The sequence below is a fragment of the Glossina fuscipes genome, unplaced genomic scaffold (assembly GCF_014805625.2).
Source record: "Glossina fuscipes isolate IAEA_lab_2018 unplaced genomic scaffold, Yale_Gfus_2 1, whole genome shotgun sequence".
NCBI lineage: Eukaryota > Metazoa > Arthropoda > Insecta > Diptera > Glossinidae > Glossina > Glossina fuscipes.
Window position 1 is genome coordinate 6,448,668 of NW_023998415.1, and position 15,213 is coordinate 6,463,880.

General features: G+C 34.5%; 2 protein-coding genes across 2 annotated transcripts; one reads left to right on the forward strand and one right to left on the reverse strand.

The window, feature by feature from the left end:
- Positions 1-36: 36 nt before the first annotated feature.
- LOC119632394 (alcohol dehydrogenase 1-like) lies at positions 37-1,536 on the forward strand. The gene is made up of 4 exons (XM_038025282.1): positions 37-203; positions 283-510; positions 631-804; positions 881-1,536. Exons 1-4 carry the CDS (start codon positions 111-113, stop codon positions 1,169-1,171), a joined length of 786 nt encoding a protein of 261 aa, XP_037881210.1. The 5' UTR covers positions 37-110; the 3' UTR covers positions 1,172-1,536.
- Positions 1,537-9,123: 7,587 nt separating this feature from the next.
- LOC119631886 (development-specific 25 kDa protein) lies at positions 9,124-10,236 on the reverse strand. The gene is made up of 4 exons (XM_038024443.1): positions 10,060-10,236; positions 9,762-9,989; positions 9,535-9,708; positions 9,124-9,463 (listed from the first exon to the last, which is right to left on the reverse strand). The coding sequence occupies exons 1-4, from the start codon at positions 10,153-10,155 to the stop codon at positions 9,179-9,181; spliced, it is 783 nt and encodes a 260-aa protein (XP_037880371.1). The 5' UTR covers positions 10,156-10,236; the 3' UTR covers positions 9,124-9,178.
- Between the last annotated feature and the right edge of the window lie 4,977 nt (positions 10,237-15,213).

Sequence of the window (15,213 nt, forward strand, 5' to 3'; positions counted from 1 at the left end):
TCTAATATAATCAGTCAGTCTACAACGAAAATTATTTAAAACTTATTTGCGTTGCTGTCATGCGATTAGAACTCTAAGCAGTATTCGTTGAATCAAATTTACGCTTTAAAATGAATTTAAAAGATAAAAATGTTATCTATATCGGCGGTTTCGGTGGTATTGGGCAAAAATGTTTGCAAACTTTCCTCAAAAGAGAAATTAAGGTAAAAGGGTTTTTATAAATTTGGTATAAAAAAAAACAAAAAAAAAAGGATTTAAAACTTTTTGATAAAATTCTCGCAGAATTTAATTGTGTGCGATTTACATGATAACGAAGAAATATTGAGGTCGTTACGTGACTCGTACAGCTACAGTAATATATTTTATATACCGATAGACGTAACAAAAAACGAGAGTATTGAAGAAGCTTACAAGTTAGCAGCGAAAAAAGTGAATAAATTCGATGTGGTTGTCAATGGTTGCGGTTTAATGAATGATAGTTTTATAGATCTTACCATTGACATTAATTTGGTAAGTAGTTGACGATGATTTGATTTGTTTGTTTGTTTGTTTGTTTGCTTGTTTGTTTTCGTTTCTCTTAATAAAATGAAATGCAATGCAAAAACGATGATATCTATGCTTTAAATGCAGAAGGGTGTCATTCATAGCACTTTAAAAGCGTTAGAATATATGGATGCGTCAAAAGGAGGTCGTGGTGGCGTTATTGCTAACATATCGTCAGTAGTTGGATTACAGCCAAACGGCATGTTTGCTATTTACTCAGCCGCTAAGTGCGGCCTCACTGCTTTTACATGCAGCTTGGCGGTAAGTTAAATTCTCTCTACTTGACTCTACAGTTAACTTTCAATCAGTTGACATTTTTTATGCAACAACATGTTAGTATCCCTTGTATTATAAATATACCGGAGTTAGATTAATTACATTATGCCCGGGATTTACCGAAACAACCCTATTGGATTCTGTACGTGGTAAAGAAACGCTAACCGAATACGCTGAACCGTTGGCAGCCGCTTTTGCTAAAGTTAAACGTCAAACACCCGACATTTGTGCTGAGATGATTGTAAAGGCTGTGGAGATAAGTAAAAATGGTAATGTTTGGATGCTCGATGACGGAGAAATGACGGAAATAGAATTTCAAACATTTTGGAAGCCAAAAATGAATACACAATAATAAGCATATCTGTCTAATTTAATTATCTGAATATACATATATAGTATTCTTAAAGTAGAAAGATCTTCATTCAAAACCCTTTGAAATGAAAATAAATGCAATTTAAAATTAAAATGAAAATAAATAAGTAAGGAGGTTGAATTCGGCCGGGGCCGAATCTCACACACCCACCGCTATGTTTTTCGTATTCTACTCTCCAAGTTCTTTCATTTGATACCCATATCGCTGGTATTAATAGGAAAAAAATAATCGGTCCACTGCGCGCTTCCGCTTCCACCGATTTTGCCCATTTTCAATACCAGAACTGTGTACAGAAACTTCCAATGTTTCTACTGATTTTGAAGTCGATATTTCCATAGTTGCGACCAGGAGAGAGTCAATAATATACATCACACAGACACACAGACGGACAGACATTGCTAAATCAACTCGGAATTTCACGCTGATCAAGATTATATACACTTTATAGGGTCTCTGAAGCTTACTTTTAGGTGTTGCATGTATTATGGAAGAAATGAGCGTACCCCCATTTTATAGGTGGTGGGTACAAAAAGTGAACTATCTATTTTATAAATACAATTACTATGTCATTTTGTAAACATTATATTACCTAGAAATCAATCAAAGCCATTGTAATTCGTCGAAAATATGGCTAACACAAATAATCTTAGATGCTTGCAAAAATTGTGATCATTTTTTCACTTGAAAAATTCTCTTATTATAGAAAATTGCTACAATATTTATTAATCAAAACCGTTTCCAACATTTTACAATACTTTTGGCAACGTGGCGATATCATGTCGAAAGAGTTTATCTTGGTTTGGCAGCGATCCACCTATCGATCCATTTTCGCACTTCTTGAACTTTGGAGACCCGCGTGCTACCCAAGCCATGCTGCGCCGATCTGAACAAGTGGTAATGAGAAGCCGCCATGTCTTATGACTACGCTGGGTGTGACAGAAATTCCCTTTTGAGCTGCAACTGTGTATCCTAAACAACTCTTGCAATAATTGGCCGAAAAAAATGGCATTTTCAGTCAATTCGTGTCGACACTTTTAAACCGCCGAAGCCAGAAAACGACAAAAGGGATATGGTGGAGCAACATCACCACAATAAGAGTAATGAATTTGGAAGAAGAAGAATTTTAAGCGCTCTATGATTAACGTCGGCATACGCTGCATAATATTTATGCAATAATATTGAAATGAAAAACTGTTATGTTACGTAGAGGAAGCTCAAAACCATTGGATTTAATCGTCACGTACGATGGTATTTCGCATTTCTTTATCATTTTTAATTGTAAAAATCGTTGATCACAATTTTTGCAAGCACCTAATATTTTGTTTTAAATCAAAAGAAATTAAATTTAATCAAAAGGATATTTGACTCCAAGCGAATGTTTCCATCTTCACATGTATCTTACGCAATTTATAATGAAAGCTCTTATTATAGTTTCGCAAGCAATCGCGACATCATATAAAAGCTTTCTGGCTTGCTGCGAGCGAAAAGATGAAATCGAAATGAAAATATTCGGGCACACATCACACTATCATTATATATTGATGTGCTAGATGGATTAGCAAAAAAAGCAAAAAAGAAATACACTGCCCGAGCAGAACTTGTTAGTGTATATATGGCCGTGTGATATAAATCCCCATTAACCTTAATCCCGACTCTCCATCCCGGCTTAAAGGCTTCTTGAAGACTTATGTAAGGTAACCGTTAAGATTGTCATATCGTTATAGCTTTCCTAGATGGTCAAATACAGGCGACATGTCGTCCTTTCATCACACTGCCCCATCTGATGAACAACCTCGCAGCAGTGATCTTTCCCACCATACCCGATATTTCTATTTTTAAGTCAAACGTGCACAGGCACTGCCTCATCGCTCTATATCTATAACCCTTCCTCACGATCGTCGCGACGCACATCTCCTGATATACAACAAATAAAAAAAAACAAAAACAAGGCAACTTTGCTAACTCCTCACGACCGATAACGAACAATCTCATCCGTACATAAAAACAAAAAAATAAATAAATAAATAAAGAGAAAAATTAAACTTATACTTAAATAACAAGCAGAATAATTAACGTCATTTACCGGTAATGTATACTAGGCGTGACACCTGCATTCAAAGTACATGGCAATATCTTTACCGAACTTTTTTTTCTTCTCATAGTTCATAGGTATTGATTACAATGTGCGGTTCGTATATACGTAGTTGTACATGTATGTACACATGTAGTATATAAAGTTAACTTTATCCCGAATATGTTTATCTCTTCCTTTTTTTTTTTTTTTAAAAAGTTACTTTTCTTCTTGGTGGTCTCCTTAATATCGAGCGCATGATAAGCAAACGAAAGAGGAATCGAAAATTGACCGAGCCGCCGACCTTTTCTAAGAAACGCCATATCTTTACGAAAACCTTCTAAATATTGGAGGACTTAAGACAATTGATCTTTCTTGCCGCATTAACCGGGGAAAACTTTGCATTTGAGATAAGAAACCTTGACGAAATGCAAAAGTAAGATCCAGGAACTGTTGTCAGACTCTAATGAAAAGTAATCTCAAATCAGCAGTGTATGTGTTATTATATAATTTTGAGATTCATAAATTTTTCTTATAATGAATAATAAATATCGAATTGATGAAATGCTATCAAAATTTCATCATTCATTCGCTCTTTGCTCGAGATTTTCATTCGAAAAATGAAAGCAAAACTGACTATGGGATCGAATTATGAAAAAAGCTTTCATATACAAATCCCCGCTTATAAACGGCGATTATCACACTCGATTAAATTAACAGAGAAATCATTTTAATTATAGCTATCTGCTAATCTATCTGTTTTTCGTCTCTACCGACTACGGCGACGGCTGCCATCTTGAATGTTCCTCTAGAAAATGAAATATGCTCTAACGTCCTGACTTTGGATTGCATTTCATGTCCATCCTATCACATAATTAGCATTTACGTTATGCTTTATGCACACATGTACATCTATAACTAAAATGAAAATTCGCTGAATTAAGAAAAATGCCCATAGAAACTTATAGTTCACTTTTTAGGGAATTCTGTTTTCTTTTTTTTTTTTTTTAATTGGACCAACCACTTAGCGGATGCCCGCTATACGTGTAGCTAGGAGGTGTTTATAAAGAAGCGAAGAGAGAAAGAAAAATATGGCGATGGCTAAAACACAAGCCGCTAACACCAACCAGATTATCTATCTCTAACTTTCTTTCTCAACAACTAATTCAATCAATACTGAGTAATTCATCGACTCACAAAAGCTAAAAAAGGTAGACTCGTTCACTCGATGTCGGGATCGAATAGCAATTCGATCAAACACTTGAACATTTGCATATCGGTTTATGTAAAGCTAGATCAGCGCGAGGTATCATTAAACGGTGGTCCAAGCAGTTTAATGGTGAAAAAGGCTATACATGAGCTTAGTGAGACCAATAGTTGACTATGCCCGTACTGGATGGCCTCCTTCCTATAGGTGCTATCTAGCTCTAATCGAATCTGTTCAAAAGCAAATTTCTACTGTTTACCCTTAGGAATTTGGGTTGGGACGCGCTCATCTTTCTGCCTCGATTGCTTCTGTTAGCCTTAGCATAGCTTAAGAAACGTTATAGATGTTTCCTTCTTAATTAATTAGTTAATATATGGTACTATCGATTCTTCGACATTATTTGGTGCGATAAACTTTAATGATCCAAATAGGTCTCTATGCACTTTACCTTCACTTTACCGCTTAGCTAATGTAAATATAATTACGAGCTTTTAAATCCATTCAGAGTCGTTTGCAAAAATCCAAATATCGGGCTCTTTAAATTCTATCAAAACAACTATCCTTAATACGCGCGGTTTGCTTATGTCATATTTAATTTACCTTGCAACCTTAACAGCTTACTGTGATTCGAAAATTAACTGATGTTGTTCACTGTTATCGGTTGCCAAGCTTTTGCATGCTTGCAATCGCTTAGGGGGACGTTCGCAATTTTGATCTGTACCGGTTGTGGGTGTGCTTTCGTGCTAGATGTACGCATGCTTTTTTCCTTTTTTTATCTTTTATTCTTCTCTCTGTTCTCTTTTCTTCTTTCTCTTCACTTCTCTTTATTTTTATATGCTTTGCATTAGTTTTTAATAATAATTAGTATAAGATTTAATTTTAAGAGAGAGCAATATGCAAAAATCCGATGCGCAAAATGTAACTATATCTGATCAAGAGTTAATCAAATAGCGGAATCTATTTACCACAATCATCGTCGCTTGCGTATTGAAACCAAGATTTCAGTTTGACTAGAGTATCAAGCATAACAACTCAAACAGCCTTTGTACTCTCACTGAATGCATTTCTCTGATAAATAATTAATAAAATCAAAAAAAATAGATTCAGTCAGTCCTTCTATCATGCCAAACAGTAGAGGTATTTCCGCTTATCCGGCTACCCGGCTTTATCTGACCCTTTGCCTGTTTACCGTTTGATACGGCAAATCTATTCTGTCACCCAGCTTTTGGGCATGCTCAAGAAGAGTAATACGTACTAACTATGTCAAGCAGAAAAATGGTATCAGTTAATGTCGGTCAGCTGATAGCAAAGTTCGTACCAGTTTTATTTTAACAAAGTAAAAAACTTTAGCACGACGAAAATGATAAGATTATTATCCATCAAACGATAAGATAAGTGATGTCTATACATGCCGTACATCGTATTTATTGTAGCAGTTGAATAGATGACAAACTGAGCGAGCGATTGGCTCGAGACTGCTCGTTACGGAAGATATGATAAATCTCATAAAAATAAGTCTTTACCGGATAATAGGGCATAGTATAAACAAATGAAAAAAATTATATTCGATTGCGACCGAATCTTTTATGTCCATTACCGCTAGGCTGCACAAGATTGAAAAAAAAGGAAATTTGTATATTCAATAATATTGGATGGGCTGACCTTTTCCATCTATATTTTTATGCTCATCACCGGGTGGTGCGATGAGGGTTATATTCATTTTGTAAAAACGTTTGCAACGCCCGGAAAGAAGCTTCAGAGATCCCTCCAAGGATCAGCATCAAATACTAAATCGATTGAAACAATGTCCACCGTAGACATTCTCTTGGTCACAAAAAGGGAGCAATCAACTTTAAATTTGGCAGAAGCATTAGAAGTTCCTGCACGCAGATCGGCAATGCAAATGGACTAAATCGAAGGGGTCGAAGGACACGGCCACAATACCACATACGCTGAGAAAATTCCGGTTTTTCAAACGGAATAAAAATTTGGTTATTTACTCATTACTCATAGGTTATAGCAGATAAATCTAGACAAATTTGATGGGCGATTCTATAGTGCGTCTAAGAAAAATCAAAACAATCCGCCACGCCTATACTCAACTTAATAGCGTGTCATAATTTAACTTTAAGTTTTTCATAACCTTTCAATAATGCACAGAAGCAAACCCCATAAAGTAAATAAATTCTTGGAAAGTTTCAAATTTCGAAAACACTGATGCATCTCCATCCATTCATCTGTTCATTTGTCCGTTTGCGCAACCGGAAAGTATCTACAACCCTCGTGAGAACGATTTTGCTTTTCGCGTCTTTTTACTGTTGCACTTACATCATATAAATTTCCACCTTTATTCTGAAAATAGAAATATCGACCGCGCCCACTCAACATTATAGAGCATAAAGATTTCAAATTTTTCCTTTCTTTTTTAGGATCACCGTGATGGGCATAAAAGATTCGGCATTTCTCTACAATTTGTAAGGGGTCTAGTATTTGAACAAATAAATGAATTAATAAAAATACAATTTCGTATATCTGTTGCAGTTTATGAGCGACGATCAAAAGACACGGAAAACGACAGGTGTTCTCAAAAGTGTAGGCGTTGCAGGCAAGTTCTTTGATCTGCTTGCGCCATCTTATATCTCTTTTGTAAACAAGATACTACACAGTTCGGCAGACGGGTAAATGGACCGACTAACAGACGGACGGACATGCTTAACTGATCAAGAATCTATGTATATACCTTGTGGGATCGCTGAACTTTCGTTCAGGGCGTTGCAAAAAATTTGGACGCAATGAATTTACCCCTCAATTTTCGGGGATGGGTATAAGAAGTGATATAAAGTGCTTAACGGTCGACGTTGCCCGACAACAACATTTTCATTATTTTATTTACATAGGATAGAGTGGCCTCTTTTAAAAGATGATAAGCATTAAAATTGGTATGCAGAAGTTATTCATGCCTACGCAATAAATGCTTGCTTTACAAACAACAAATAAAGAAGTTGAATAGAGAGAGAAAGAGCAAATCTTACGGAGATATTGAATCTAAATAACAAACAATTAAAAAAAGTTTAATTCGTTCGAGACCGAATATTTTATACCCATCACTGTTTAACTCAAAAAAAAAGACAAAAAAAGTAAAAGAATAAAATTCTTATACTCTATAATATAGATTGGGCGCAATTGATTGCTTCTATTTTCAAAATGAAAGTTTTTCTCGTCGAGGCATGTGGGCGTTGTAGGCGGGTCCTTTGAAAAGTTTAGATCAAAGGTTACGCATGTTACAAATGCTACAAACTTACGCAAGCAAACAGATGGACAGACGAACAGGCGGACATGTTTAGGTGCATTCAAGGGTTAAAACTGGCCAAAAATTTGTAGACTTTATGGAATTTTGGAAGCTTGTTTCTATGTGTGACACTCAAAAAAATACATTTTGATCCACTATAATAATAGGTAGGCGTGGCAAATTTTTTCCATTTTTGTGGACAGATGCCACAGCAACGCCCACAGAATATGCGATCAAATTGTTGTACATTTACTTGCTATATGCTTTATGAGTAATGAGCAAAGAACCAATTATTCATTCCCTTTGAAAGGCAAAGGTGTTCTCAGTTTACGTAGTGTTGTGGGCGTGCCCTTCAACCGATTTCGTCCATTTTGAATGCCAAGCTACGTGCAAGAATTGCCGCTGTTTCCGCTAAATATTTGCGGTCAAGAAGATGTTTACTACAGGCGGACAGACGGACATACTTAAATCCATTTAGAATTTGATGTTAAGCATGAATATATATATACTTTGTGAGTTCGCTGATTCTTCCTTCTAGGCGTTGCAAACGTTTTGAAAAATTGAATATGGCCCTCATCTTTCGGTGATGGCCATAATAATTAAATAAATGTAATGATTGTATAAATGTGTAAATAAAATTTAGTTTGTCACTTAGAATGTTATTTAACTTTGGTAATTAGAAGAAAAGTTGATCACAAAATGCCAATTACTGACGATAAGGCAAATTATTTAACGGACTGTGGTGACGTTTATGAAAAGTTATTCAAATTCATTAAAATTAATTAAACTTGATCGCAATTTTTAAATCTAACTTATCCTTATCATCGGATCCGAAACTAGTAATCTTAGAAATCCTCGCAGCTGAGCTACTACTCAGACTACATACTTCTACATCCTGTAAGAGTGACGCTTACTAAAAATTTGAAATCTTTTCCCATTTGTTTTTTTTTTGTTTTTTTGTTTTTTTTTTTTTTTTCTTAAAAAGAATACTCTAGGTATCCGTACTAAAATGGGCAAAACTGATGACTGAAAGCAAGTATTGTGCTTCAATATAATATTGAACCTGAAACATTAAAGTTCTGATTGCCATCGCTGGGATATGGGGTATGTGTGTGCATGTCCGAAATGGCTTGAAAACGTTTCGCTTCAAAGAAGCTTGCATTTTTTCGCTATGCTCAATGATCAAGGATTTCTTCCACGGGTTATTATTCACTTTGTAAGAATTTGAATAAAGGAGAGATTTTTTTTTTTTTTGACTTTATTTGAATTTATTTATTTATTTATTTATTATTTATTTATTTATTTATTCTGTAAGAATTTGAAAAAAGGAGAGATTTTTTTTTTTTTGACTTTATTTGAATTTATTTATTTGAGTTTCAATTTATTTGAAAGACATTCATTATCTTCGAGATGAGATATTTATATGGTACAGTAAACAGTGGGAACCACTTCCTTTACGTTGCCTTGTTGACAAATGTAAATGCCACCGTTTTTCATTTGATCCATAACATTAACCACATTTACAGCACATTCTTCGGGAGTTTGGGTTTTCGATTGTGTGACGGCGTTCCATAAGTCATCGGTATGGGGAACCCATTTTAACCAATTATTTTGGTCACGCTTATTGACCATCACTTCAGCGGTAGTTAAACCAGGGCAAATGCAAACAAATGCCACACCAGTCTTCTTGTACAGGGCTTCGTTCTACAAAATTTTTAAATGCCAAGTAAGCGAGTTTCCATAAAGTGGTAAGGTAGCCGAAGCAGATAACATACCGCCATAGATCTAGCGAAACCTACGACACCGTGTTTAGCGGCAGTGTAAACACTGAAAGCTGGACCTGGTTCTAAGCCATACACCGAAGCAACATTTACAACAACACCACCTTGGCCAGATTGCGTTTTATCCATGAAAGGCAACAAACCGAGAGTGGTGTTTATTACACCAGTCTAAAGTTGAAGAATATCAAAAATGAATTCGCTTCAAGCCCCGTAACACTTACCAAATTCACGGCCACAGTAGTATCAACGTCCTTATCGGCCAAAACTGAAGTACCGTTAACCAATACATCGACATGTCCCACGGCTTGAACTATTTCTTTAACAGCATGATCCACACTCGTGCGGTCAGCAACATTAGCTTGAACAAATGTCACCTTAACGGTGGAGTTAAGCGATTGAATCTTTTTCAAAACTTCAACGTTCTCCGTGCGACTGCATACGACCAAGTTCTGAGGAAACATAAATAAATCTAATTTTGCATAATATCTTTCTAAATCACACGCACATCGTTTATCGTACCTTAATGGGTTTTTGCACAACAGCATAGCAAACTTGCAAACCAACACCATTGAAGTCGCCTACGTAAACAACATTTTTACCGGTAAAATTAAACATTTTTCAAATTTAACAATTTTTTGATTTCTCTTCTAAAGCGGTTACTTTGTAACTGAATAAAGCTCGTTGAAGAACTGTTGCTAAATTCCCGAAATTCATATGCTTTTATAGCTCAAATTAATCGAAGCATATATATATATATATATATATATATATATATATTGCATACATTCACACATCACAAAGGCAACGTTTAAAGGTGATTTGTGCAAGATTGATAAGACGCACCGAGAGACAGAAGACTCTGCGATACATATGTACATAAGTATCTAAAATAATTTATATGATGTGCTGTGAACTCAGGCAGATGAGTTCAATCGGATGATGATGATGATGTTTTCAAAAAGAAATTCTGTAGATTATTTTCAGCAAAAACAATGAAATAAATTTTCGCCTATTGAATTATTAGCAGAAAAATAGCAATACAAGGGGTCTTGTGCATTTTTCATAAACAATATTTATGCATATATATGTTCATCTATATATATATATATATATATATATATATGTAATTTTCATGTAACAAAAGGATACGATCCACGAAAGAAGTCATACACTTCCGGTTTCTTTATAGATGCCATCTATGCTATCTATGTCATATATATATATCATACATACGATTCATATATATATATATATGATATACAACGATTAATACGAGATATATATCATACGATATCTGAATGATATGTATGCGTATATATGCATATATATAGGTGGCATCTATGTTATATTTTAGATTATCTTATATAAGGAAACGGGAAGTGTGTGAGAATTTTGCTTAATATAGTGTATTAGATGAACCCCGATTTAATCGTAGCAGTCGAAGAAGTAAGAGAAGGAAACCAAGATATGGGATTTGGAAAAGATACGACAACAACAAAAAAAGGACACTCAAATTGGAAGTCAATATTTTTCTTAAATTTTAGAAAAATATCTAGCGTAAGTTACAAACTTTTTCCTATTACATTACGCTTTTAGGCAGAGCAGGTCTAGAAAATAAAAGCGCACGTTTACGCTTCTCTCTCAAATTTTGCAAATCGAAAATTGAAGGACAGATAGACAGACTATTGTAACTAAGCTCGCAATTTTCAACTGATAAAAATACGTATAGGCTTTGTGGGATCTGTGCTGCAGATTTCTAGATTCTACGATCGACACGACGAATATCAAAGAAATCGCATTATTTCGCATTATATAATTAAAATGTTACAATCATCTGTAAAAGTATACTTTACTAGCCCTTGATGGAAATTCAATTTTGACGTTGTGTTCTCTTTTCATATCCACCACTGTAAGATGGGGGTGCACTCATCTTTTTCCATAATATATGTAACAGCCAAAAGTATACATAACCCTATAAAGTATATATATTCTTGATCAGCGTGAAATTCCGAGTTGATTTAGCAATGTCTGTCCGTCTGTGTGTCTGTGTGTCTGTGTGATGTATGTTATTGACTCTCTCCTGGTCGCAACTATGGAAATATCGATTTCAAAACTAGTAGAAACATTGGAAGCTTCTGCACATAGGTTCGTATTGAAAATGAGCCAAATCGGTGGGCACGAAAGCGCGCAGTGGACCGATTGCTTTTTTTTCTTAATAATACCAGCGATATGGGTATCAAATAAAAGAGCTTGGAGAGTAGAATGCGAAAAAGATAGTGATGGGTATGCGGGATTCGGCTCCCGCCGAATATAACTTTCTTACTTATTTAAATTTTTAAAATGTTTATTGAAAATAAACATTTATTATATGATTCATTACAAATATTGTATATATGAAAATCGTTGACGATTGCGCCTACAATAAAATTTTCAAGAGCTTTTCTGCACATCAGTTCGTTTCATATATTCATTTGCAAATTTTATATGATTGCTTTTCAAGGAATCGCGAAGAAACTAATCCAAGATCTGGATAATTTAATTCTTGTACTTACCGCATATACGTCAGCTCCATTCTGTTGATAGGAAAGACAAAAATGATACGATTACATTTTGAATTAATGGTAATCGATTGGGGCTTCTCGTTCGTTACATTTGCAAAGAAAGGCGCTATTCACAACACCATAACGCTATCGACTATCATCAATGCAATTTTCGTTAACGAAGGCCTCATCAAGCCGACGCATGTAAAATCCGATTGCGTGAAGTGACCCCAGGTTTTTTCCCGAATTTTTTTACTAACCTTGGATAAAGATTCGCAAATAAAATAATCACTAATATTATTAAGTATTATTTTAAAGAATCTCAATTCTCATAATAATTTTTATAAATTTTTCGCAATTTTTTTTTGCATTACAGAAAAAGATGAAAGTTTGATTGAATCAAACAGACAGAAATTCGAATAATCGAAATGTTTTAAATCAGCTGAGACATGTGAACTTGTTCACATTTGCTGCAAACATAATATCCCGTTTAATTAGGAAACTTGACATGTGTGGCAAAGTCCCAGAACTTATAAAAGGAATGAACGACTTCAGATATCAAATATTGGTTTATTTATTGGATCCAAAAGTGAATGGCAAATTATTTTGGCCAATATATTGTCATGTATATGCACTCTCCCTTTCTTGTTCGTTCATCTTTACCTGCGCTCCTTTTACCTAAAATGATCAGAGTAAGCTTACAATATTCAATGGAAAATAATTATATATGCAATTATCGCCATATGAGTTTCTGCCGCCGAATACTTTAAATTTCGCAATTTTTATTTTGCATTTTTTTAAAAACATTTCACGTCGTAGGTAAACAAGTAAAATTGTATTGGTGGCTTTGTTTCCACGGGGCGAACTTCCGCTTGAGAAGTGCGAGCAAATTGAAGAAATGCGAGTTGCTGGTAAAAAAATTGGCAACGTAACAATTACGATGATTCGGAACCGTAATGCGATTTCAAAATTTCCAAAAAAAATCCCAAAAACTGTGGATGGATTAGGCGCAGTAAAAGCGTCCCGACCGTAAATCAGAGCAGCCGGCATACTCCATATTTAGTAACTAATGAAAATATGAATACTTGCAGGCAAATAAAGCTAGTATTAGAGACAGCAGCTGAAGCATTCTCCCTAAAGATAATACAGGACCAATGCCATAAAAATACCCTCGAAAATATGATAATTAGTGATGAGAAAAAGTTTAATTTGCACGAACCTGATGAAGTACGGATGCATGATATCCTCGACTAACGTGTTACAAGCGCAACCATGAAGGTAGAGAGCTTATGGGCTGCATTTAGAGCACAAGGTAAATCAAAAATATAAACTTTGCACGTAGCAAAATGATCGCGTAGACATATGTACACTTGTTAAAGAGCAATTTAATAGATTACGCTATAGAGCTATATAATGATAATTGTACGTTCCAACAAGATGCAACGCTGCAATGCAAGACGCACAGGTTACAACGGGTTTTTTTCAATCACAAATCGTCACCGCCTCCAACCTCATCCTCATCGCGATTAACAAGCTCTGGAATACTTTCCGCCCAGGGTATTTTCCAAATCGAAGCAGTATTCTACGCTAGAATGGAAGATGATTGAAATCGATTTCATGCCAAACAGACTACAACAAGCCCATGTTCGTAAGGACAAGGACACCGTATCACATTAATTACATAATACTATATTTTAATAACCGTAATTAATACTAAATTTCATTTTTGATCATTTCATTATTTCCGATCAAGCACATATCGAATGTATTTTTTTTGAAGCAAAAAAATTTTATTCTTTAAGCTACACCTTAAAATAATGCATTGCATTGCATTATACATGTAAATATTTGTGAGAAATATGTGTCTGGGGGCTGGTCAGAAAAGGCGACTTTTATCAAATAAAAAGGAAACATCTTACCTATTGTGGACTGAAATGACTGCCGATGAGTTGTGAGAAACCTTGAAAATCAAAAACATGATTGTAAAGGACCGTATGTCCACATGCCTATCTCAACGATAATTCGCCCTTACAATTTCTCCTAGCAATATGAATTCCAAAGGAAAAAAATTAATTAAATGAATTTCGACCAGTCTTAGGCTATCGCAGAACTTAATTTTATCTAAATTTATTGAAAATAAAAATATGATTTTTCTGGCATTGTTCAAAGATGATAATCATCTTGTTTTAATTGTAGCCAAGTCATCCAAGGTTGATACCTGATACCTTTCTTAACCTAATTACCTGCAAAGAAATTGATTGAATTTGTTCTCTAAATTATTTGATTACATTCTTGACATATACTGACAATTTAATAACGTGAGACGAAACCATAAATATCTTTTCAATTCTATTATTTTATTACGATAATCCAACCCTAGCACAACAATCGAGCATCTGCCACTTCTGAATATTTATAACCAAAAACGATGAATCGATATATATAATGAATTCGTTAATTCAGATAAGCCAAAGGATTAAATGGTTTTCTTTACTCGTTTTCTGCTGCCAATCGGAGAACAGAAAAAAAAAAAGAAGGGAATGTCTTCTTAATTGAACCGATTTCGTTGAAAAGGTCACCCCCACTGGATTCGTTCTATTCGAAGAACCGCGACTGGCAATCGTAGTTGCTAAAAATGAATGAAAGAGAAAAAAAAAACCAAATTATATGTACGTATGTAACTACTTACATTTCTACAAAAGATTTTTACTCATTTACTTAAAAACTGAAAGCGAGTTTTCTTTTGTAAACTGTTTTTACTTTATTTATGATCAAAATTTCAAAATACATATTTCCTTGCATGTGGGTGTATATGTGTTGAGTGTGTGAGTGTGAATGTGGGTATGTTTGTTTCTCCGTTTGTAACATTCTCTTTTCCTTTTTTTTTTTTTTTTTTTTTTTTTTTTTTTACTGTTGTCACTACATAGGCAAGGAGAGTGAGCTTTTTCTCTTTTCGTAACATATGTATAATAATTAATATAATAAACAATAATATAATTTCATTAGGCGGGTAGAGACGTGCTGGTTTTAAATCTAAGCATCTAAGTATTAGTTACTGATGATTAGAATACATGTATAGTACACAAAAAAAAAAAAAAAAAAAAAAAAAAAAAAAAAAAAAAAAAAAAAAAAA

What these genes read in the sequence shown, in the direction of transcription:
- LOC119632394 (XM_038025282.1), top strand. Translation starts at nt 111, where the DNA reads ATGAATTTAAAAGATAAAAATGTTATCTATATCGGCGGTTTCGGTGGT. An exon ending in TTACCATTGACATTAATTTG is followed by an intron (nt 511 to 630) that starts GTAAGTAGTTGA and finishes CTTTAAATGCAG; the next exon opens with AAGGGTGTCATTCATAGCAC. An exon ending in CTTTTACATGCAGCTTGGCG is followed by an intron (nt 805 to 880) that starts GTAAGTTAAATT and finishes ACAACATGTTAG; the next exon opens with TATCCCTTGTATTATAAATA.
- LOC119631886 (XM_038024443.1), bottom strand. Translation starts at nt 10,155, where the DNA reads ATGTTTAATTTTACCGGTAAAAATGTTGTTTACGTAGGCGACTTCAAT. An exon ending in TTGTGCAAAAACCCATTAAG is followed by an intron (nt 9,990 to 10,059) that starts GTACGATAAACG and finishes ATGTTTCCTCAG; the next exon opens with AACTTGGTCGTATGCAGTCG. An exon ending in CTACTGTGGCCGTGAATTTG is followed by an intron (nt 9,709 to 9,761) that starts GTAAGTGTTACG and finishes CTTCAACTTTAG; the next exon opens with ACTGGTGTAATAAACACCAC.